The sequence below is a fragment of the Kryptolebias marmoratus genome, linkage group LG10 (assembly GCF_001649575.2).
Source record: "Kryptolebias marmoratus isolate JLee-2015 linkage group LG10, ASM164957v2, whole genome shotgun sequence".
Lineage (NCBI taxonomy): Eukaryota > Metazoa > Chordata > Actinopteri > Cyprinodontiformes > Rivulidae > Kryptolebias > Kryptolebias marmoratus.
The window spans coordinates 4528678-4554060 of record NC_051439.1 but is presented as its reverse complement, the minus strand read 5'-3'; the positions used below and the strand labels follow the sequence as shown (position 1 = coordinate 4554060).

The window sequence follows — 25383 nt, the reverse complement described above, 5'->3', positions numbered from 1 at the left end:
AGTTACGAGTTACTATCTCATAATGTTGACTTAGCACCTCAGAATTGAGGGATATTTTCTCAAAATGATAAAATGATAATTTAGTATCTCAAAGTTATAAGATATCTGAAAGTCATGACTTAGCATCTCATAGTTATGAGATATAACTTCAAAATTCTGACTTAGTATCTCATAATTAGATACTACTTATTATGTTGAGTAATACTATGTTAAGTAATGCTCAGATACTATGTTATGATATATCTCATAATTATGAGATACTATCTCATAACGCTGGGAGGTTCAGTTATAATTTCGAAACAGTATTGCATAAATTAGAAGAGGCTCACTCATCATATATATGAATTACTAAGTCAGAATATAAGATGTTAATTATGGGATGCAAAGTCATGATTATGAGATAGCATATTTTAATTATTAGATAATATTTCATGATAAGTTAATAAAAATATAATAAAGCATAAGTCACAACCATGAGATAGTATCTCATGATTAAGAAATAGTATCTAATAATCAAAATATGCTATTTCATGATAAGTTAATAATAATATAATAAAGCATAAGTCACAATCATGAGATAGTCATCATTTTGAGACAATATGATTTAGGGAACTTTTTTCCTACAGAGTGGCGGGAATGGGCTTCCATACTTATACAACATACAACTGTATTGATTTCTAAAACCAAGAATTGGGTGCACAAGTTTGAATACAGTGTGAACTTTCTCTAATCCACACAAAATCCAAATTATAGCTTCCATGCAGGCTCAAACAGGCGACTTTAACCCTTAACAATAAGAGTCTCAAGTGTGTGGACTTAGAAATACAATAAAAAGTCCTGGTGGTTTAGTCTGCAGTGTCAGTTCGCTAAAGAACAACAATAATAACATAGGCTAGTTTTACAAACTTCACATATTTCGAGAGTATTTTAAGGTGAAGAATCGGTTTGTATGTGTGAGACTTTTATTGTGAAGGACGGAAAGAAGTTCTGGAAGTTCCGCTGCAGCGGGAGTAATAAACCACACCTCGGACGGGTTCAAATCCAGCGATTTATGTTATTTTGTACTTCCATCAGCAAAAGTGCACCCATGACTCTCGGCTATAGTAATAATGTTAAACAATGGAACAAGAACAATGCGAATAAATTGCGACATTCACACGACGTCTGTGCAATTTCTTGTATCAAATTTCCGCCATACGAAGGCGTATGAAACTCCTCGCAAACGGCTCGCCGCCATTTTTGTTGAGCTCACGCCGACACAGCCGCGACCGACGGTTTTCGCCTCGCCATGCCACCCAAGGGCAAGGTAGGTAAAGCTCGCGGGGCTGCCGCGCGTGCTCACGAGAAGAAGAAGAGAAAATACACACCTGCGGCTCACGGGGACAGGCAGTACCCCTGGAGGAACGGGCACCAGCATACAATGGCGGAATTCTGGCGCAATCACCCGATCTTCTACGACAAGACGCAGCAGCACTTCAAGAACAAAGACATGAAGAAGCAACTCGTGCAGGAGTTGATTGAACAGAACCGCGAGGAGTGGGAGAAGATCCACACACCCCTGCCTTCTGGTGAGTTCAAATCTTTTTATGGCTGAATTTTATTCATAAAGTAAACCTGGCGAGAAATGCAGTGTAGGCGAGTGTGTTTACCCTTGAAGTCAGTATCTGACTTAGCATAAACTGTTGGCGACAAATTGCGAATGACATTCGAAAGGGAGTCTCATTATGTGTCAACTTCTTCCAGGGGTTTTTCATTTCCTCATGAGTCGCAGAAGCTTCCCTCTCTGGCTTCATGAAGGCTGAACACAACATTTGTAGGGTTTTAATGTAACTCCTGGAGGCCACTTAACAAACCACATTCATGGGGAAGTCTCCAAAACATCTCAAAATGGCTGTGGGCATTCTCAATCTAATTGCAAGCCCCAACGTTGTAAATTTTGAACTCGTCTCAAAAGTTTCTGCGACAGATTTTCTCTCAGAAACAGACCTGTGAGCGTCTCAAACCCGTCTCGATTTAGATTTCTGAACTGCAGCGCATTAGAGCACAGGAGCGCTCAGAGAACGGACATTTGTAGAGCTACTTCATGTGGTAGTAGCTGTGAGTTATCCTCAACACCTACCCCGAGCACTAACAGATCTCGCAAACTCACATGAGATCATACATAACGTTATTTTCACGGTTTGACGAAAATAGCTATAATATTTCTCAACATAACATTACCTTCGTTTGAAACTTTATTTTGAAGGCAAATGTGCATTTCTTCAAGGAATGTTACACCTTTAACTTTTCTCTTTTAGTGCATTTATATTATCTGTACAAAAAAGGCCATGTTTGGAAACAAAAAATCTATCTATGTATCTGCTGCAGAACACTTTGGGTGAAAAACTCTCCTTTTGCATTCTGTCTGCCTTACAGTGACCCAGGTGGATGCACATTTGCGTAACATTCGAACCAGGTTTGTGAAGGTGATGAAACGCAAGTCTGACGCTCCTGAGTTGACACTGTCATACACGGATCAGAAGATCTACGAGCGGTACCAGTTTCTTTGCCCACACATTCAGCGTAAGAGGAAAACGACGACGACGACAACACGCACTGTAAGCATGACACGAAACAACACAAACGTCTGTTGCTTCAGTACGTTTCTTTAAATCTTTCTTGTAAAATTTAGATTTTTTTTTGTTTGTTTTGCATTGGCTTCCACTTTTCTTTTGGTTTTCCAGCCTGGAGGTGACGATGAGGGGGATGATGATGAGGACGACGATGATGACGACGACGATGATGAGGACGACGATGACGACAACGATGATGATGATGACGTCCAGAGTCTGCAGGGAAGTCAGCAGCCCTCCACCTCCCATACCCACCAGTACAAAGGGAAAGGAAAGGGAAAACACAGAGGACTGCTCACTTCCCCTATCAAATCCTCTCTAACATACAGCGAGGACATGTCTGAGATGGAGGTAACGCACATTCTACAAAAAACTGCATTCATCCTCGAGATAAAAGCATCATGAACATTAAAGGCCTGGCATCCATTGGAGGATTGCACCATGCCCGCCGCCTTTCATGCCAGAGTTTTAAACTAAGATTATCTTATGATGAGAAATGATAGAGTTCAGTTGTTTTGGTCAAACCTTGTAAATGACGTTGCGCTCAATCTCATGAAATGTTGTGAGCCCTTGCAATATGTCTCAGCGCTCAGAGTACGTGTTAAGGATGACTCTCGGCTATCGTCACGGTCAACAGGTTTCTATCAAAGTTTTAAGCAAAAGATTATTGTTCGTGGTGTAATGATTGGAATTAGGGGTGGGCGATATTGCCAAAAAATAATATCACTATATATATATATATATATATATATATATATATAATATTTTAATAACGATATGACAGATGACATTCCACATTTTCTGCTTTTAATTTTTTTATTGGATTTGCCCAAATACATACCTTCAAAACAGTTTTTTTTTTTTTTTTACTTTTTATAAACAGATTTGACGCGTCTCCACCCTTACCTGACACAGCATGCTTGCATGACTTGCAGAATATGGCGGTCTGATCCACACCTTCTGTTTTAAAAACCAAAATAATTCCAAACAACAGAAGTGGGTCCTTTTTTTGGAATGAAGTCGGGCTTCTCAGCGATGTTTGTTAGGTCGCGCTCGCAGCGCCTTGCGTTTCTTCTTCTTCTTTGTTTTAATGACGGTTGGCAAACAACTATAGGAAGCCTTACCGCCACCAACTGGCGGTAAGGCTAAGACGTGTGGACCACATAGCGTCATCATATGATATCGCAATATAAATCTTTTCACCGGTTTCAAAAAATCCACCAGTATTACCATAAATGAGACGATATGGCACACCCCCAGTTGGAATGTGTGAATGGGATAATGCTCAGCTACTACCACAGCCACTTTTAGGTCAATATTTGTAAGTTTGGCTGAGTTACAGCCATGTTTGTGTTTGAGAAGGTCGTTTAACAATACATCCACTTCACCTTTGGTGGTGGGCGATAATGAAAACAGATTCTTGTTGGTCTTTATCGGTCTTCATCCCCCTCCCTCCATAACTTTGTGTCTGTGTGTTACAGATTCTGCAGCAAGCCAAGAACCTGATCTCCAACATCAGAAGCCCGACAGTGAGTGGTCACGAGAGGAGGGTCAGAGACTTCAGCAGGTATATGGAGTCGGAGATGCTTCGAATCCCAGAGTCTTGTTGGGATGAGTGTAGTTTCACCATAATGGATGTGATCAGAGGCTTCAAGACTGCTCAGCACCAGAGTCACCTGGCCCTGTCCCAGCAGCACCCATACCAGCAGGTACAGTAAAACCCAATATGGCTGCTTTATTCAGCAGGGTATGCATTTTCCAACAAGATGAGAACACTGAAAACATGAGAGCAATTTAATAAAACAATTTAAACAAATATTACTTCCTTTTTTCTATTCTAATTCTGGTTGGATGTTTGAGCAGTCTTGTAGGCTGAATTGGTAGAGTTCAGAATGGAGTCCACACATTTTCAGTCAAGTTGAGGTTGAGTCTTTGGGAAGGATATTTCAGAAGCTTAATGTCAGCAACTTTATTCAGTCAGAAACAAGTTGGTGTTTGAGGTCATTGTCCTGTTGGAACAACCAACTGTGCCTAAGTTTCACCATTAGCTGTTGGCTTGAGGTGAAGTTGAAGAATTTGGAGGTACACCATTATTCCTTCTATTTTCTTAAATGCACCGGTACCACAGCATGGTGTTACCACCACCATGCTTGACAGTTGGTACAGCATTCTTAGGTTTGAAAGCCTCACTGTGTCTCCTCCAAACAAACTTGTTGTCACTGTGGCCAAACAGCTCAAGCTTTGTCCTGTCTGATCATCAAACCTTTCTCCAGAAAACATTTGGTCGTTGCAGATTTCAGTCCAGCTTAAAGGTGTGGCTTTTGGGCACAAGAGCTTCTCTTTTAGTCAGCACCCTCTCAGTCCATGGTGATTTAAAAACTGGCCTCACTGTGGCCAGAAACGCAGGTATTGCAGCAGTTTCCAGTTTATAGCAGGCTTGAGCCGCAGTGGTTCTTGGCTGTTTTTTCAACATCTTAACCAATTTCCTTTTATCTGAGGGTGACACATGTATATGGGTCAATCCATAACAAATAATTTTTATGGTGGCAAAGAGAAAGTGTTTGCTGCAGTCAACCACGATCGCTATATATTTGAGCACGTGTGTATACTTTTGACCCTTAATGGATCAGAGAAAATCCTCAATAAACTCAAATGGGTGCAAACAATTTCTTTTTTTTTTTTAAATCTAGAACAGCCATGGACACAACAATGAGCATCACTGATGGAAGTTTGCAGTCAACAAACCCTGAACCAAACCCCGGTGTCTGGAGACACCAAGAGAACAGCTGTCCTCTGAAAGACCAGAGGTCAACCAGCAAGACGTGATTCTGCAGCCCGGTTCTTCAGGCTGAGGGAAGAGCTGCTCAAGAAGACTCGAGAAAAGAATCGAGAGGTTCTCTGAGAAACTCTAGTCTCATGTTGGACAACTCTTCTGTCCAAAAACAAAAAGGTGCTCTGACTTTAATGTGCTCAAGAGACACGTTACTGATGATGTAATTGTCTTCGACTTGGACAATCTAATGATGAGACCTACTATTAGGAAAAGAAACCTTGCAACATTTCAAGGTTCTTCTCATATGTCGCAAAAAGTGCCTTCAAAAGAATCTGGAGTCCACACAAGCTAAAGCCCCAAAGTGTCAGAGTTTGAGGTGGACAGCGGTGGGGTCTCTGCAGCCAAAGATGAAGCTTTCGTCAGACTGCGAGCAGGATCTCGTCTTGTTTCTTGAGAGCGAAGTTCAGGCTGATGTGGAACAGCTCGAGAAGTTCTCCATCAGCGGAGCGGTCAGAAACCACCCCACAGACCACCGCTGCTGAGTTCTCTCAGCGTCGGTGCAAACATGCTGGGACTTGTGCTTGCTAAGGCGACTCGAGGACACCCTTGGGCAGCTCGCCGTTAACGGCTTGTTATGACCGACAACGAGGAAGGCAGAGAGACGAGAAGCAACCTTATTGCTTTCTGACCTGTTGAAAGTCATAAATAATAATAGTCATAAAGGTTTTGCTGTGTTAAAAGAAATGCTTAACCTTTTAATTTCCCACGTGTCTTTTAAGTTGTCATATGATTTTTGAGATTTTTATTTTTTTTTGAGGTGAGAGAAATGTGTAAGTTTGAAAGAATGTTACATTAACCTTGTAAAATGTTTATATAGAGCTGTATCTGTTGCTGATTGGTTAGTTTCAGCTGGAACCTGCCTATGGGCTGGATGAATACCCTCACCCTGTCCAGATTAATATCAGCACTTGCCTGTGTCTTTATTTAGATTTTTGCAAGTTGTCACTTCAGCAGACTTTTATTTTGGTAACTCGTTTTACAAGCTTAGTCGCTAACAGAAGGGAACGAGTTCTTGTCTCATCCAAAACAGATCCACACCTGCCCAAACACTGATTGATCTCTTTAAAGAACTGATGGACACGAATGCCTAAACGGTTTGAAACCAGGAGCTGACCTTGAAAGAGGCCCGGAATCGAGCTGTTCCACGGAGGTTCTTCTCAGTTCACGGGGCATCAACCTGTGGAGGTGAAGCTACAGTCTCCAGCTCTGTGATCTGGACTCCAGGACCACTGAAATAATGTTGGGGTTAAAGACAGGCAGACTCACTTTGGGACAGGTTGTCTTTTTCATTTGATCGGTTTAATGAAATAGTCAGCTCTCTCCTTTTTCTTCCACCACTTTAAAAGTTTAATCAGAGTTCTAACTCAGATTCATATCTCAGTGACTCAACAAGTTCATCATCTTTGGCCACAAGGTTACTGAAAATATTCTTTTAGAGTCTATTTAATGATTTGTTAATATGTGAATAAAATTATTTTATACAACATTTTCCTCATGTAAATATAAATTTCCAGCTTTATGAAAGCCTGAGCTAACATTAACTTCCAGTATTATTGTTTATGCTGAGCAGTCACATTTTTGTGTTTTAGTATATATTTTGCAATCTATCGATTTTGATATTTCAGCCATTCAAATATTAAAACATTCATCTGATTCAACAGATGAGTGCTTTGACTTTTGGGTTTTCTTCAAAGTGTAACTGTTTTACACCACAGAAATGTCTTCAATTTCTTCAAAAACTTTGACTCAAGAGGTCAACTTAAACCTGTCAACTTTTTGAATCTGAATTTAAGACGATATAATAAATTAAATATATCTCTTTAGGACGTGATTCACTTTTAGATTACATGTCAACGTTAAATTGGGTCTGAATTTTTGTAGGTTGATTGGGGTTCAAATCTCAGTTCAACTCTTTCTGTGTGGAGGTTACATGTTCTCCAGGTACTCTGGTTTTCAGAGCCAAAAAACAAGCATGTTAGGTTAAACGTTGTCTAAACTGGCCCCAGGATCTTGGTGATCCCTGTGGACTGGTGATGTGTCCCTCCTGTCACCTGATGACCACAGGAGACGAGCAGCAGCTCAGACCCACAGGATCAAGTAGGACTTTGGCATCAACTGTCATGAACCATTACACACATCTTAAAGAAACCTTCAGAAACTAATCACTGGATGTACATCATTGACCTTAGCCAACACAAAAATGCCTAATACGTAGTTGACTGCTAATGAAATTTTCAAAATTTGACCGTCCTGGCTACAACCCATTCCTCCTTATTTTCTCAAAAAGAGATTTTATTTTTAAATTATGAGATGGAGGGCTGCAGATGATGTTTTATACTTTTCTAAAATAACTTCTAAAAACAAGTCTGACACATCCTTATTTTTTTTATTCTTCTCTGACAATTTTCTAATTAACAGTTTGGTGAACTTTCCCTCCAAACAGAATCAAACAGGAAATTTCTTTAACATTTTTTTATTGAAGTTTAACATTTACATAATTCTCCATACTAAGCAAGGAAGCCTTTAATGTACAAAAAGACACTTAATGAACCATATGTGGTACCTCTTAACATTCATCAGTATTTAACAATTAAACTGGCAGCTGGAAAAGTCCATTCCTTTCCCACAAATGTTTTTATAGATGCGATGTGTCAATCAGCCACCTTTTGACCCCTAATCTTTACATCAAAGTTAATATTTAGGTAAAAACAACACCAAAAAAGCTACCTTCCACCTTTGCTTTTAGTTTACAACCAGTTTATTAGGTACACCTAACTAAAACAAATGTAAGAATCAAGTTTATAATCATTTCACAGGTGCCTTCTTTTTTAAATCAGCGAAATCAGCTCAGCAATGGCAAAACACAAGCTGCCACAAACTGGATCCTCCAAAATAATCCTTAATTTGTTACTGAATTATTGCAGGTGTCACCTTGAGTTGGGCGTACCTAATAAACCGTGTGTGTCGAGTGTTTGTCGCCATCCTTAACACCAACGTTAGGCACATTTTAGTGGCAAACGGGACTTTCTTATGAGCTCCTGGCACACAAAGAGAGGCGCTCACTGGTGAAACTTCTTGCTGGGATCTTTCGCGTGGTCCTGCAGGAGCTGGCAGGGTGTGAACTGATTCCCGTACACGGCTTCGAACTGCCTCATCTTCTCCACCAGTTTGTCCGCGCCGAAGGTGTCCACAAACCGGAAAGGTCCTGGAAGCATTAAAAAAAACAAAACTCTGGTCAGTCAGTGTTTCAGTGTTTCCACCAGTCGATGAAGAGTTACTTAGGCAAGTTCCTGAACCCCAACAATTCTCTCTGTGCTTTCAAAATTATTTGTTTTCTTTTAAACCAAAAACTGAAAAACAAAACCCAAAAGGTCTGATTAGCAAAATCCAAGCAGTCTGAAAAAGGGTGACTGCTGCAGCCACCCTTTTCACAAATCTTTCCTCCTCATAAACAACAATATTTATAATATTCAAAACAGACTCATTTAAATACCCATATTAGAAATATTTTTTGATTAAATTTACATGATTTCCAACTTTATGTGAATAATTACTCCAAGAAACTTGATTTCAAACACACTTTTTCAACATTCTTTATCACAAGTTTAGTTGTTGAGTTAATCAAAAGGTTATCAGAAGATATAAATTTGATTTTAAGGTCAATTTATTACCATTAAATCACATTTTAACCTTTTTAGTTCTTCCATTATCTACAAGTTAAATACTGTCCACACAAAATATAATTGTTTCATCTGCAAAAAGTATAAACTGTAATAGTTTAGAGACTTTGCAAATATAACTTATGTATAACAGAAATAACACTGGTGCCAGAACTGAGCCTTGAGGAACCCCACAAGAATTTTTAAATAACAGAATCTGTATTATTTATATGAACATATTGAAACAATTTTTTTAAAACTTCTTAATAAAGACAGTTCTACCCTCTTATACTATATCTTTGAATTTTTCTTAGAATTATTTTATACAGCATATTTATCATCTCAAGCAGTTAGTTTCTCTACAGATGCCATGAGTGCAGATGTTGTTGCTTTTGTTTTAAACCCATATTGTTGCTCACAAAGTGAGTTGTTTTTTGTAATAAAATAATTTAGTCAAATATATATTTTTTAAAGATTTTAGAAATGCATGTGAGAAATAAAATGGACAATTCAGGTTCTGTCCACTGATAAGTAGATATTATTATACACAAGCAGTCAAGCTGACATTGTTGCTGGTTGAACTCTGACCTCCGAGGAAGGGGGGGAAGCCCAGCCCAAACACAGCCCCGATGTCTCCTTCCAACGGGCCGTTCAGGATGCCTTCTTGCAAACACAGCAGGGCCTCGTTGACGAATCGTGAAACAAGCCTGAACTGTACGTCAGAGTCTGATGAACTGCAAAACAGCGAACACAATCTAAACATTTGAACTGAACGTGGTTAAAAATTAAAGTTCTGCTAGTGTTAAAGATGTCTCAGATTACAGCAAAGTTTGAACTAATGGTGTGAAGAATAAACTGATGCACAAATGATCAAATTTAGGCAAAATGTCAAGAGCCAATATAGTTTGCTCTCACTTGTGCATTTTAGACTTCCAGTGATAATAGTAATAATAATTTTGTGAAGGAAGAGAATTTAAATGCTGCATTTCTGCGTCTGTTCGTGTTACATTTAGACTTACACAGCAGGATTTGGTTTCATCCTGAATTTCTCAAGAATGTCTCCAATGTCTGGGTTGACTTCTTTGGATTTGCGTCCTGGTTGGTAGACGTAGCAACCTTTTCCTGATTTGCGTCCTGACAAAAAAAAAAAAAAAATCATTTAATTTTAAATAACTCAGAACTTAACTACTCAATTTCTCTAAATGTAGGGACGATGCTTGGACGAGTCTGAATCGTACCTTTAAATCCCAGGTCCACCATGGTTTTTAAAACCTCCACATCTCCACCACCGAAGCGGGAGCCGAAAGCTTTGCCCAGGTCCTCGGCTACATGTGCTGCAACATCGATACCAACCTCATCAGCCAGCGTGGCTGCACCCACTGGGAACCCGAAGCTTGTTGTGAGCGCGTCCAGCTTCTTGGGGTCAACGCCTTCCTGCATGTGAAAAAGGCTAGATTAGTATGGAGTAACACGGTTATGAAGAAAAAGTCAATTCTGACCTACAGTTTGTTTTATTACCATAAAATGCTAACCTCACAGCTAAATTTTGGACAGCAACACAACTAACCTGAAGAACTCGGACAGCTTCAGCCAACATGGGAGCCAAACACCTTGTTGTATAGAACCCAGGTCCATCCTGCGAAGAAATTTGGCAACATTTCTATTAATGTCCCAAAAACATTGCCTTCGACCTCATGCTGCTCAGCTCACTTTAATCAGTTTGGTTTTCCGTGTCTGATCTGAAGCATCATTCCCAGTTCAGCTTTCGCTCACTGACAGATGTACACAATTGTGAAGAAAAAAAAGAACCAAATTTCAAAACTCAGTAATCAGGCTGCAACAAGGAGCTGGTATTAAGATCCTCCATCTATCATTTATCACTTACAGATGATGACTGGAAGGATTACAGATTAAAATGATCTGGGATCTCCTACAGAGACGTTTTACTTACACTGCAGAGTTTCTTGCAAAAATAAAAATAAAAAAAAAAACTATCAAAAGTTGAGTGGAAGGATGTGAACCTTTTGCTTTTTGTTAGTAGTTAGTATAGCTCTACAAGCTCAAACATCGCCTGCACACATCAGATCAGAGCTTTGTGACATCACAAGTTTTAATAATTCACAAATTATGTTAATTGTGATAATTTTTAAAGCACCTGTGGATTGGCTTTAAACCTTTACACATACTTTGTTGTATATTTTATTACTTTTATTAGAAAAGAAAAACAGAATGAAAGAAAAAACAAATAAAAAGAAAGAAACAAAAACAGTAAACCTCACCCCGACAACTATGATGACTTTGCCCTGCTTTAAGCCGACTTGCACAGCAGAGGCTGTCGTGTCCTTCGATGTCTTATCGGTGGTTATAATCTCAAGAAGCTGCATCTTGTCCACTGGAGAGAAGTAGTGCATGCCAATCACCTAAAGACAAGCAGAAAATATTCAGCTCTTTGTACATGTGAATAAGAACTACCTTCGTAATTACAGACCAAAGAGCTCCCAAGCTCAAACCTTGTCTGGTCGTTTGCTGGCAGCAGCAATATCCTTGATGGGCAGAGCAGATGTGTTGCTTGCAAATATGCAGTGAGGGGGCACCACCTGCAGGGAAATGTTTGTTCCATCTAAATGAGATGTCTCTGGATTCAGTCCAACAAAAGCAACTAATTAGGAGGAGAAGTGTCCGCGGGCCACTTGGTGTCAGACTTACAGCTTCCACCTGCTTCAGCACTGCATGCTTGATGTTAATGTCTTCAAACACTGCTTCAATAACCATGTCGGCCTTTTCAAAGCCCCTGTAATCCAGCTGGCCAGTCAGGTTGGACAGTATGGAGTCTCGCTCGAACGAGGTGATGCTCCTCTTCTTGGTCTTGTCGTTGAGCCTTAATTAAATGAAAAGGTAAAACAGCAAAAGTTGAACACCTCCTTTCGAATCTCTAAAGACATCAATCGAATTTGCTCCCTTGAATCAACATTTTATTAAGGCTCCAGAGATCTGTCATGTGCGAGTTTGTTCCTTGGTCACACTGGTGTTTTCACATTTCATGCCTTTTCCCTCCATCTTTTTTTTTGGCCACTTCTTAGTTTCTGTAATTTTCAGTCAGTTAAAGTAAAGACTTTATAAGACCTTTAATGGACCATTATCATTCAAACTTAGGCCCTACATAACATACAAAAAAATAATGTAATACTGTAAAGATTTTTTTAAAGTAATTAATTTTATTGTCTTTTATTCAAATTGATTCCAAATCATTCAAAAAACTACAACAAACCAGTTTCAGGTGCAACTGGCCAACTGAAAGTTAGCCAGTACCGTATTTTACGGACTATAAGGCGCACTTAAAAGCCTTCAATTTTCTCAAAAAACGACAGTGAGCCTTACAATCTGGAGCGCCTTATATATTTAAGAAGTCGTAATGTTTTAGTACGATTTTGGTAAATTATAAAGCCATGCTGCTTGCAGCATTAAGGCTCAGTTACAGTCACACAGGGCTCCACGCATGGACCTGAGTGAACGGTGGAGGCGTTTATACTTGACACTTACGTCGGTGCAGTATTGTATTCTTCTGTGAGTTTTGAATCGTTTGATTATCTCTGTGATCTCTCATAGAGGGATCATATAAATGCTGATACAGGCGAACCAGCTCCGCTAGAGCACCGAAATCGTTCATTTTGAATGGAGCGCGGCGCGTGCAGTCCGCGCTAAGTTACAAATATTGGGAGGTGCAGACGATGCACCTTATATGTGACAAAAGTTTAAAAATGGAGCTTTCATTGACGGTGCTTCTAATAGTGCGGAAAATATAGTAGATTCTTTCTTTTTAATTAGTTTTAACATCTGAAATCCTCAACCACAAATAAATACTGGCAGGGAAAAAAGAAAAAGAAAAAATGATGGAAGACGTGATGAATGAACTATTGTACTAAGTTAAGAGATACTAAATGTATTTTAAGACTTAAAATAGAAAATCTGGACGTTGATTAGATTTAAGACCCTGCAGAAACTCTGCCATGTCTGCCTCTGAAGGCCAGAGCCAATCAGCAGCTCTGACTCCAGAGAGATGACAGTCACTTAGACTGTGTTTTCATCACTTTCTCTCTTGTCATCACCTTCATCTGAAACAGATGTGGGCATTAAAGCCAGTAAGTCTGTTGGATTGACACAATATATGATTAGAAGCAGAACATGAATTAATTGTTCTTGAAATGATTCACTCCAGTCCTTTGCAATATTACACATGCTGATAAAGTCTGGATATAATGTGCAGCCATACAGACGGACAATATGATGCACTGCATTTATAGCAAAGATTACAGCCAAAGCCTGGCCGGTAACAGTGCTTTTCTCATCAGAGCATCAACTGAGCTGAAACAGTCGATGTGTGAAAAGGTGAGCCAGCTTTGCAGCACAATAATGACATGGAGTGATAATATATGCTCACTTAGTTTCTGCAAGCTCACATCTGTGCAGGACGTGGCCGTCTCCATTAGTGATTTATGACAGCCAGAGGCAGCATAAAAACAGACTGGTCTTTGTGGCCATTTTGCAAAACTGTTTTATGAAAGATCCTACTTGGCTCTGTCCTTGTCTCATGTGTTGAGACACGTGTGTCCACTAAAGAAGCAATGGTAATTAAGCAAAGATAACATCTTATTCTGAATTTGAATCATTAATTGCTGCTCGCGGTGCTTCAATTTGTGCATTATTGATGTCAAACATAAAAGCTTAGGACTGTTTGTCTACAATGTTTTACAAACTGGTTTCAAATTTTCTTTTTAACATTTGTTCTTATAAGTTTCATTTAACATTCCTACACAGTGACTTGTATCTGGGAACAGCAAACAATTTGGTGTCATTTGTGGGGTTTTTGAAAATTGACAGACACTTAAATTTTGTGTAACAACACTTATAAAGTGCTGATGTTTTAAGGTTTTTTTTGCAATTTTCTGTTGTGTTTCAGTTAAAATGAGGACAAACATTTATTCCTGTTAGTTATTTGCACGATTCAGTTTATATAGGAAATGACAAAAATTTGAACTTTAAAAATGTAATAGTATGATTAAGAAACTGAAACATTTGGTGCACCGGTGCCTAAAGTTAGTAAGTTAGTCTGGAGCCCTGACACCTGCTATGAAAATCCACCCACCCTTTGTAAACTTGCTGCTCTCCTCTGGCCAGTCCCTCCACTGTGGTGTCCTTGAGGATTGTGTGCACACCCTTGTCCACGGTCACCTGGGCGATACCTGCTCCCATCAGACCTGCTCCCAAGATGGCAAGAGTTCTGCAAACAAACACCAAAAGACACAATCTTTGTAGCCACCAGCAAGGATTTAAACAAAACTGAATTGGCCAGAAATAAGAACTACAGGTCGATAAGGTGCCAGTTATGTCACATCCATCTGTACTTACTTTACTTCTCTTTCAGGAGTTCCAAAGCGATTCTTTTTGCACGCCACTTGACCATGATACAGACCAATCAGGGCTGCTGACTCGGAAGTCTTCCCCAAATGACCAAAATTCTGTGACAAATGTGAAAATGTGTTACATTTGGTGTACAGACGGAAACACAAAAGGTTGTTCAGCCCTGTCGTTTAAAACAGTTCTTAGCTATCTGATACGGATTGGCCAGCGCTAAATACAGGTCTGAAAACGTTTTCACTCAAACCCCCTTCACAGGCGGTCTGGACCCCTTTTATTTGCGTATGTTTGGTAGTCTGAACACAGTCAACCCAATCTTTAACGTAGGACCTCCTACTGAACCGATGTGACCCACATAAACAGCAGATCTACTACCTGGACACCTCGACAGAAAAATAAAATAAATAATAATAAAATTGTGTATTATATCTGTCTGAGTCTGCTCAGCTGTCAGCTGATTTAAGATCACTATACAGTGATTCTTGGGAATTTTTTAAAAATATTTCTTGTTTTTGTTTATGTTATTTTTAGCTAAAAGTTTTAATGAACTTTTTGTCAGAATCCTTCACAAAGTAAATGTCGGTTTTGTTGTGACTTTATTGTTCAAAATGGATTACAGGATGTTCTATAGGTAAGTTTCTCTTTGGTTTATTATTTTCATTGTTTCAGAGATAGTTGGACTGCTGTGGTCACTGTAAGCTATAATGTGACATGTCAATCGATGGACAACAATCTAAGCAGCGTAATGTTAAATTATATTTACCTAATTAAACACGGCGCTGATGTTATGTTCACAGTGCACTGTGTTTCACTGCAGTGGATTAAAATCTTCCATTTTTGCTTTGACACTGAGCTCGGTGCAGTCACTAAACACTGTATATGTGCCTTTTTTTTCTCTTATATCGTGTCTGTTTGATAATTAAGATTACGAATAAATAACTAAATAAATAGTTCTGAACCGTGGTAATATCAAAATAATGCCTTAATTCAGATGTCTGAATGTGTTGTCATCAGCAGAGCAGCTGATGTCCTGTTTGGTGCTCACTGACAATCCTCTGTGGGAGCTGACCACTTGCAATCAAATCACCTGAAACTGACTCAAAACGATTTTGTAACAAGTCTGAACGGCCCTTAATTGTGCCGATGACGCAGGCAAACAAACTTTACCTGAGACTCTGCTAAGTATCCAGCAACAGGGCCCTGTTCAATCCCAGTTTTCACACACTGTAAGGGACAACAAAAGAGATTTATTAATTATAAATCAGTGATCTGTGATAACAGTTAAAAGAAATTGATGGATCGATGGAAATTTGACCTACTTCAATTATTTTTAGGGGTGCTGGATAAAGCCCCTTGCTCTGTTTCATGACTTTACCATGGACGGTTTTGTAAATTTGATTCCGTACAAACTCGAAACTCATCACATAGTCTTGAATTTCTACAAAGGCAGAAAATTAATGTTAATCAGAACCAAACTAAATTGAGTGACAACAGAAATGAACAAGAAAGGAGGAAGAACTTACTCTGCATCATGTTTTTCTCTTTGTTAAGAGGAATCTTCTTATTGGCTATGCCTCTGGCACATTCAACAGCGATTTCTTCCAGGTATTCAATTGTTCTTTCCTCTGGACTCTTCAGCCCAGGTCCTGGAACACAAACCACAACCAACCTTTCAGTCATCTTTATCCAAAGCTCAGTTTATTACCCCTACAAGCAACAATACTTAAAAGTCTTCATTTAAAGCGGCTCGCCGTTGAGTTTTTACCAAGAGGGTCTACGAGTTGGTGGACAAGCCCCATCTTCTTGGCTTTATCTGCTCTTATGTTTCTTCCTGTTAGCATCATGTCGAAGGCACTGGGAATCCCAACCTACAAGGTGTGAGAGCAGACATGAAACAACCAGAGGAAAGACCTTTAAATCATTTGTAAATTAAAACAGGCTAAAAGACACAACTTTAATTTTTTTTTATTATCACCCAGCAGTAAGGCTTTTGCTTCAGTCTGGGAGCAAAAATATTTCATGAACCAGTGAACAAATTTTAATGAAACCCTCAGAAAGTAATCATCGTGTGTTCATCACAGATTGCACGATATCTTGCAATATGGCATGAGACTGCAGATAATATTACTTTCTATGTTTGACCACGGCTACACTTCTGTCATTTCTCAACTTCAGATGGTCTAAAACTCTGGTGTGAAAGGCAACGGGAGATATGCATCCTTTCCAAAAAATGCAAGGACTTTAATTTGGAAATGATATTTCAAATGATTGATTTTTAAATTAAAATCAGTTTTAGGATAAAAATTCCCCCCTGCTTGGCCTTGCATATATGGAGTCCATATTCATTTTTATGTAATTATTACTAAGCTGCTATTGGACCGCTCCATCAAAATTTTGTTGTACGGTCTAGAACGACAAAAGTCAAGATTAACTTTTAAATTTAGAATATTAACATACAGCACTGTGACTTTGTTTGAACTGCACCAAAACTAATGTCAGTACTATGTTTGCTTGTATCGCCTGAGACTAACACGACTCTCTTCTCCACCAACTGTGATGCCAATGAGTCAACTTGGCTGAGAGCAGTCAGCTTAGGTGGCTGTTTTTTTATTAAGAAAAAAAAAATCTTCAGAGTAGAAGTTGTACATTTCATGTTGTTGTTGTTTTGTTTTTTTAAACACAGTTGCCCTAAAGTGATGCTGAGGATGTATTTTTGAAATTAATATTCATCGTAAATTTTCTTAAGTTTACCTCTTAATGGCAGAAAAGCTGAAAGTTTTATTTTGTACCTTAAATACAGTTGGTAAAAATCACTGTTTCAGTAAAATCGTTTTAGAGGTTTGTTAGTCAGACTGTTAGATTAAAGGGAAAGTGAAGTCTTATAAACATCCGAACCAATCGAATGGTGAAAAAACTTTAACTGTAAAGCAGAGGTCTCCAACCCCCGGGCCGCAGACCGGTACTGGTCCATGGGTCATTTGGTACCGGGCCGCAGAGAAAGAATAATTAACTTACAGTATTTCTGTTTTTTATTTTCGGAGTCTGAATGACATTTATTTAGAAAAACTGTCCAGATTCTCTCCACTACATCCGTCTATGACTCACTCATGATGCGTGTCAAAACGCTCATCTACGTCATGTAATACGTTACTACTTAAAACAAACCCAGAAGCAGCAAAACGAGTAAAAAACAAACGTCTCTAGAAGCCCTAGATGGGACCGTCTCGTTACGGAGAAACAGACTCAGAGCTCCCACTGATTCAGCGTTATGGTGAGTTGTATTCTTTGTGCTCTTTATATTTATGGTGCATCTTATTTTGAAGGGCATGTTTAAACATCGCCATACTGACCAGAGAACATTAGGGGGAGGAGAGGGTGTTATTCATGTTGATAACGCAATACCAGGAAGCAGCTAACAAAGCTGCGAGTACACGTTGGATTTACGTTCACTAGGTTTTAAAAAATACCCCCGTTTTCATGCCGCTCGTATCATTTCCTTTTGTTTTTTCCCGCCACAACTTTAAAGGCCGGTCCATGAAAATATTGTCTGATAATGAACCGGTCCGTGGAGCTAAAAAGGTTGGGGACCACTGCTGTAGAGGACAGTGTTTTTAGCCTCATGTCTTTCTAGAGTTGATAACTAGTTACAGACATTACACCATAAGGATTAGTATACTGTAATCAACACGTGGAAAACAGATTTTCAGGTGCTTCCATTTACCGATGCTGCTTTGGAACGCTGATATGGGGACGCAGCACTTTTAAACCCATTTTTGTGTTTGTGTTAGTTCGCAGAGCTGAGCAGAAGTGTGTGTGTGTGTAGTGTGCCCGAGTTGAAACTAATTTAACTATAACCCAGTTTGAGGTAGATGTAGAAGCACTCGCGCATGTGATGCTCTTCAGACGTAGCCTCCTGCTGTGAGTGCAGAACATAATGCTTCCAATGAGAAGAGTCCTTCAGAGTGACAACCCTTTATCAGATCAGGAGTTAAAATGACACCGTCTATTTAAAGGTTGCTTGACTTCCAGGGTTTAAAAAAAAAATGATACTACAAGCAACCACTCTCCACCATGGCGAATTACAGACAGAATGGCGTCGCCACACTTTTCTTCATACTCATTAAGGAGAGGTCTAAGGAGATCATTGTAAGTGGGCGTAATTAGAAAAAAGAGAAATCTATTTTCAATACAAACCATTTTGGGTAGTCTCTGTGTCCCGCCAGCTCCAGGTAAAAGACCCAGCATTACTTCAGGAGTGCCCAGAATTGTTTTCTTGCTCTTTGTTGCAATTCTGTACTGGCAGGCAATGGCAAACTAAAACATAAAAAGAAGCTCATTGCAGAAAACATTTGTTCAATTCATTCTCTTCAAACAACAACAACAAAAAAAAAGTACTTTCATTCACCTCCAAGCCTCCTCCTAAACAAGAGCCATTGATAGCAGCAACAATAGGCTTCGGGGAGTTTTCAATCCGCTCAAACATCTTCTGTCCTTCCTGAGAAAGTTTACTAACTTCCTCCACACTGTTGCAGGCCTGGATCATACTGTACGGGTGTACACGTGAAACAGATTAAATGGTAATTTCTTTTTATCATTACGGCAAAACTGAAGAAGTCACAGTGGTTAAATCTTATATGTCTTACTTAATATCAGCTCCAGCAATGAAACATCCTGGCTTTGAGGAGATGAGGACAGCACTATTAACAGCATCGTTGGCCCACACTTCATTTATTACTTCTGCCATCTCCTTTTGCATTTGAATCGACAGTGTGTTAACCTGGAGGAAGACGTAACAACAAGGGGCACGTTAATGCTGCAGACTCCAGAAGCGTACAGTGTTGGATTTGCTTCGAAAGAGCTCACACCTTGGAGTTCGGGTCATTAATTCGTATGACAGCGACGTCACCCTTGACTTCATAATTCACATGGGTTCGGGCTAAAAACAGACAAGAAAGGAGGAGAATAAGTCAGTGGACAGGGAGGCTAAATTAACCACATGTGCTGTGAATCTTTTTGAATTACCAAGCATGGCAGAAGCTACTGAGAAGGTTCGAAAATTATTGCCTGAAAAAACAAAAACAAAACAGTGGCACATTATTACATTTGTATAACATGATGCATTATTCCTAATATAGATTTTAAAATATTATGCTCTACGCCTACAAATTTAAGGCCTAGTATTCCTTAAAGATGCATTTGGCATCTTATAAGTGATGTTATGCACAAGCTCATGTGACATTGCAAAATATTGTGTGATCTGTTGGCACTCAGAATAAATGTTGGGAATGACTTTCAACCACTAACATCCAACTTTAGCTCAATATTTGTAAAACTGAGTTATAGCCATTTCTGTGTTGGCTGAGAGCAGTCAGCTGTGGCGGCCATATTTAAGTGGGTTGACTCCAAAGGTTAATGAGCTGTAGGTGTACACCAAGCAACTACTTTCTGGCTTGAAATTTTATTAAAATCCATTCACTGGTTCATGAAATTTTGCTAACAGCTGAGCTGACTCCAAGTGTTTAATGGTAAAGTTTTGACAGCAGATCTCATATGATGAGTTAGAGCTCAAAGTATGGGTTGGGGATCACTCTCAGTTAATAACCCACCAATTCTTAGCTTAATATCAGTAAAACTGACTGAGTTACAGCCATATCTGTGCTTGGAAAGGTCAGTTAGCTGTGGCAGCCACCTTTAAAACAGTTAAATTCAAAAGTCAATCACTTGTAGATGTACGTTCAGTGATTGTTTCCTGAGAATTTCATCAAAATCCGACCTCTGGTTCATGAGATATTTTGCTTACAGGCAAACGATCACACGAACAAAGACATTATCGACTTCACCAGCGTGTGATAAGTATAAAGTTTCAAATAATCTCACAAAATGAACATCTGAAGTGTATGTGATATATTCTCAAATGACTGCCATGACCTCAGTCGGTCTCGGCCATTCCAGGCAATCTGACAGAGAAATGACCCTTCACCTACATTTTCCGCCTACCACACACACAGCGGCCAACACAATGGCGAATGAATGGCCAACACTTCAAATCCCCATCTAAACCTTCCAAGCAGGGTTTTATTAAAATGTACTAGTTGGGACTTTAAGCAAAACAATCAATCCAAACTATTTTTTTTCACCTGGGCTCTTTTTGCTCTAAATGTTTCCTTAGCGTTAAGCTAGTTAGCACAAGTAGTGGGATTACATCTAAGTTTTCTGCCAAAAACAAAGTGGTTTTAAAGTGAATGATTTTCTATTTAAGCTGTTAATACTATACTTTATTTGACATATTAAAATGACCGTGTTCTGACATGCACTGCCACACATTTCTGCATAACATTCAGGCTAGCAGCTACTCTAACAAGCTAATTATCCGCTTAGGACACTTTGCTAACCGCGTAGTTCCAATATAACTCCTCGCGCTTGTTTCCCTTACAGCTTAAGCCCAAATATGAATGGATACTACCTGACATGAGAGCATATCGCCTTGCTGACAATTTAGAGAGAACACCAAAGGCTCGAACACCAGCCATGTTGGGAGCGGAGGTCAGTCTGCAGTGCTGGGAAGAGGAGCTAGCTGCTCCCGATCACTACTGTCAATCGGACAAGAAGCTGATTGGTTATCTTTGAACAACGCCACATTTCATTGGTCGTCCTAAAGAACTCGCATCTGATTGGTTGTTATGAGTACTACAAAGTAGTGCGTTCCATTTAAAGTGCTCTACCACTGCGTGTTTCTGGTTTTAAGTCTAAAAAAATAAAAATAAATAGGAATAATTTTGTTTGTGTTACTCAAATACTTTTAATATACTTTTTAAACAACAGATAAGTACTGCTGAAAATGCAATTGCAGGTGTACTGCAAATATCAAGCATCTGAAATGAAACAACCAAGTGGTTGCAATAGCAACATGGTACCACAAGATAGAGGCAGAATTCAGTTTGCTTGTCCCAAGTATAAAATCCACATATGATTTTAATTCACAGTACTCCAGAGCTTCTCACACTAAACTAAACTTTATAGTTTAAATGATTCAAATTCAAATAGGCTAAAATAAATTCATTTTGACAGACAATAACAATAAATCCTGCTTTCACATTGGTAGTAATTATTTATGTTATAGCCTAGATTACTTTATGTTTAGCATGATTTATTTCTTTGTGACTTCAGTTTGCCATACATGTTAAGTATTTTAAAAATCTTTCTGAGAAGGAATTCAATATTACTATGCAAGATTTCTTTTCAAATTAAAGTACAGTGCCATCTTTTTTGGTATTGCAGTTGCACAGTACAGTCACATATTAATATTTGTTTTTCACCTGCCATTGTTTAGGGGAAACAGTGTTTAGTACGTTTATTCTTGACTTCTTAAGGATTAATTGTAAGAGTAGAACTGATCAGAGCACAAAGATAACATTTTACTTTACTTATTACATTCATCTTAGGTTGACCAACATAATGGCACAAAGTTGTTGTTTTTTTTACAGTCATAGAGGTTAGAATAATGAGGTTTTAAAGAAACTGCCTTGGAGTGCAGATGCCTCAACAATCTGATTATTTGAAAGAATCTATTCTGAGCTGCAGAGGAACTGCTTCAACCCCAACTAACAGGAACTGATCACTTTCCTGATAATGGCTATGCTCGCTGTGGCGAAACATTCAGAGCACTCGAAAACATCTTATAGTATTAATCCATCCATCCATCCATCCATCCATCCATCCATCCATCCATCCATTTTCTTTACCCGCTTCTCCATTCTGGGTTGCGGGGAGCTGGTGCCTGTCCCCATCAGTCATAGTATTAATCATAAAACTCTAATTTATGTGTTCTTTCAGTTCCTTTTTATTTCAATTTGTCATATGCAAAAGTTTAAAGATGGCAAATAAGTAAATCCCAAGTAAAAATACTGAGTTTGACACTAATTCATAATCTAATGAAGCATAACATGCAGCAGTATATATATGTACAATTTTCTTTTTATGCTTGCTAAAAATCGTATATTTCAATGATTTTCAAGACTGTCATCATGTAATTATTGGTATTCCCCAACATGGAACAGATAAAAGCACATTACTGACTAATATTTGGTGTAGCTGCTTTTGTTAACATAATTGAACTTATTTTATTGAATAAATCAATATTAATCAAGGATTTTTATTTTAACTGGGCATAAATTTTTACATTCTGACCTTTGACATGAAAGTGTACGAGGGGCATTTGAAAGCAGCATTCAGTCTTCTGTCGTGGGCGGGACTATGGGACACTACAAGTTCAACAACCAATCAGAGACCAGACTTCTACATAGCAACGCCAATCAGCGAAGAGGGACTGTCAGGTTGCGATGGTAGTGATCGTGTTTATTTGCTGCTGGAAGACGCAAGTGCTTCCTTCGAGCTTCCCTGCGGTCAGCTTTAGTAACAAAAATCATATATCTGTTAAACTTGCCGTTTTGTAGTGATTTTTATTTTCTTCAATCGCAACACCGCGGGCTAGCTTGGAAGGTGAACCAAAGCTGGCGTGAGACGTATCTTGAACATAACAGGGACACGAAACTACAATGCCATCCCCAATGGAGGGATCTTCTCGAGAAGGTGACCTGTTTACTGTGAAACATGAGCTGAAAAATGGTAAGTTGGCTTGCCAGCTGGTTAAACCGAATGCAGTGTATTTTGTGTGTGATTCTAATGTTGGTATACACATGTCAGAGGAGAACATGTTTGCAGGTTAGCTAGTTGGAGGAGTCAACTGTCACTGTCAGTGAGGCGTTTATGAGCGCTAACTAACACTGATGTTACTCAGGAATAACAGAAGAAGACAACCGCTATCCGACTGCCAGTGTATTTTATGACACTGCTGAAAACTCACACAAACTAAGGTAGTTTAATAACACAGCTAACTGCTAGCGCGATTTAACTGTTAACCAGGGTAATACCATTAGCTTAAACCGTTTGTTAATTGACATCCGTGTCAGTAGGTTAAATCAGCATCCGTAAAGATTTCACAAAGTTTAACTCCTTCTTTGACCGTTTTTGTCTCTGAGAGCTAAAAACACGAGTCTTAAAAAAAACTTTATTGTATAGAACATTGGTACACATGAACAGAATGTTATGTCACGAGAGCAAATAAACAAGGCAGAGAACATACATGTGCAAATACACACAAAGCTGGGACATATAAACCATTTCTGATTAAAGGCCTAACGTTTCTTGAAGGAATGCATATCGCCCGTCGCCTTTCATAGCACAGTTTTAAACTAAAATGACAGAGTTGTCACCATTTTGGTGAAACCTTGTAAATGTTGACGTGTTAGCACTCAAAGAATATGTTGAGGATGACACTCAGCTACCATCACACCCAGTTTTAGCTTATTAACTGTAAATTTGAGCATTCTAGCTATTTTTGGGGTTGGCTAATGTTGATTAGCTTAGGTGGCCATCTTAAATTGGGTTGACTCCAGAAGTTAATCAGTTGTAGATGTACAACCAATGATTACTTTATGAGAGTTTCATTACAAACCGTTCAGTGGTTCTTGAGATATTTTGTTAACAGACAAACAGGGTTGACTCCAGTGATTAACACCAAAGTTTTCAGCAAAAATACTGTGCAATGTGTAGTGCTCAGAGTATGCATTGGGGCTGATGTTCAGCTACTACCACACCAAGGTTTAGCTCAATATCTGTAAAATTGATTGAGTTATAGCTATTTTTGCGTTTCCAAAGGTCAGTTGGCTGTGGTGGCCATCTTAAACTGGGTTGACTCCAGAAGGTAAACAGTTGTAGATGTGCCCCCAACGATTACTTTTTGAGAGTTTCATTAAAATCTACCCAGTGGTTCATGAGATATTTTGCTAACAGACAAACAGAGTTAACTCAAAATGGTGGAGGCAACATTTTAATCAGAATTGTTGCACAGTTTCTTAGTTTCTTAGTGCTCAGAATATGCATTGGCAATCAGCTACATCCACACCAAGTCTTAGGTTAATGTCTGTAAAATTGACAGAGCTGTAGTCATGTTTTTGTTTTTTAAAGTCAGTAGGCCTTCACCTGTCAGCATAAATGTATACTGTTTAAGGACAAGCTATAGATTGTTTCTTTGCTCATGCCACAAAATTTGCAAGCATAATTAAGATCCAGTTCAAACAGATTTAAGGACATGCTTTGCCAGACACGTTCTGTGAAGGATTTTAAACGAAACCTCTTTCGTTTTATGGCTAATCCGGTTTTTGTCTGTTACTCTGGTTCTGTCGAGGTCTGTGGTTCAGAGCAGACCGCTGCTGAACAAAGTGAAGCTACAGCTGTCTGTTTTTTCTTTTTTCTTTTTAATGATAGTGTTGTTCTTCAGGCTCAAACATGACAGCACTTCAGATTTACTGCCCTGCCCTAAGCATGCAGTGCCTAGCTGTCAGTGGAGCTCCTCTTATCGAGTTCATTTCCTGCCACATATCAGCTGCTTAAACTGATGCTTTTAACCCACAAGTAAAAATGTCTTATCTTGCCAAAATTATTATTATTTTTTCTCTAAATAAGTTTATCTCCTCAGTGCAACTCTCAAAGGATTATTATTATTAGGCCCGAGCAGCGACAGCGCTGCGAAGGCCTATTGTATTTCGTGGATTTCTTCATTATTAGGCCCGAGCAGCGACAGCGCTGCGAAGGCCTATTGTATTTCGTGGATTTCTTCATTATTATTTTTCCACCACTTTACGCGGCTCTTTGGACGACTTCCCATATTCAAAAACTCACCAAACTTCACAGAAAGTTGTCCCCCGTGTGAAATCGCGTGATTCCATTGAAATCAAAAGTGGGCGTGGCCAAACTGCTCCACATCGCCCCCTAACGTGAGATAGGACGAACCGTAAGTCGTAGA

General features: G+C 39.1%; 3 protein-coding genes across 4 annotated transcripts in view; 2 read left to right on the top strand and 1 right to left on the bottom strand.

The window, feature by feature from the left end:
• The first annotated feature begins 1003 nt into the window (after positions 1-1003).
• Positions 1004-8154, top strand: LOC108239044 (SAGA-associated factor 73). The gene is made up of 5 exons (XM_017421504.3): positions 1004-1568; positions 2416-2597; positions 2724-2963; positions 4094-4321; positions 5303-8154. Exons 1-5 carry the CDS (start codon positions 1289-1291, stop codon positions 5333-5335), a joined length of 963 nt encoding a protein of 320 aa, XP_017276993.1. The 5' UTR covers positions 1004-1288; the 3' UTR covers positions 5336-8154.
• Positions 7903-21117, bottom strand: hadhab (hydroxyacyl-CoA dehydrogenase trifunctional multienzyme complex subunit alpha b). Its single transcript, XM_017421618.3, has 20 exons — positions 20983-21117; positions 19542-19583; positions 19385-19455; positions 19163-19296; positions 18925-19063; positions 18714-18833; positions 16285-16387; positions 16043-16165; positions 15839-15957; positions 15687-15743; positions 14511-14620; positions 14248-14382; positions 11811-11982; positions 11615-11701; positions 11384-11524; positions 10672-10740; positions 10343-10538; positions 10124-10238; positions 9693-9838; positions 7903-8650 (listed from the first exon to the last, which is right to left on the bottom strand). Exons 1-20 carry the CDS (start codon positions 21047-21049, stop codon positions 8505-8507), a joined length of 2292 nt encoding a protein of 763 aa, XP_017277107.1. The 5' UTR covers positions 21050-21117; the 3' UTR covers positions 7903-8504.
• Positions 21118-22852: 1735 nt separating this feature from the next.
• The window catches only part of rps6ka5 (ribosomal protein S6 kinase, polypeptide 5), a 29654-nt gene continuing 27123 nt past the window's right edge, over positions 22853-25383 (top strand). For both annotated transcript variants that reach the window (XM_025007081.2, XM_017421602.3), the window contains exon 1: positions 22853-23144. In XM_025007081.2, coding sequence (XP_024862849.1) covers positions 23075-23144 — 70 coding nt within the window. In that variant the 5' untranslated portion in view covers positions 22853-23074. The remainder of the gene's footprint in view (positions 23145-25383) is intronic.

What these genes read in the sequence shown, in the direction of transcription:
- LOC108239044 (XM_017421504.3), top strand. Translation starts at nt 1,289, where the DNA reads ATGCCACCCAAGGGCAAGGTAGGTAAAGCTCGCGGGGCTGCCGCGCGT. An exon ending in CGACGACGACAACACGCACT is followed by an intron (nt 2,598 to 2,723) that starts GTAAGCATGACA and finishes TTGGTTTTCCAG; the next exon opens with CCTGGAGGTGACGATGAGGG. An exon ending in AGGACATGTCTGAGATGGAG is followed by an intron (nt 2,964 to 4,093) that starts GTAACGCACATT and finishes TGTGTGTTACAG; the next exon opens with ATTCTGCAGCAAGCCAAGAA.
- hadhab (XM_017421618.3), bottom strand. Translation starts at nt 21,049, where the DNA reads ATGGCTGGTGTTCGAGCCTTTGGTGTTCTCTCTAAATTGTCAGCAAGG. An exon ending in AGTAGCTTCTGCCATGCTTG is followed by an intron (nt 19,456 to 19,541) that starts GTAATTCAAAAA and finishes GTCTGTTTTTAG; the next exon opens with CCCGAACCCATGTGAATTAT. An exon ending in GATACTTAGCAGAGTCTCAG is followed by an intron (nt 14,621 to 15,686) that starts GTAAAGTTTGTT and finishes CATTTGTCACAG; the next exon opens with AATTTTGGTCATTTGGGGAA.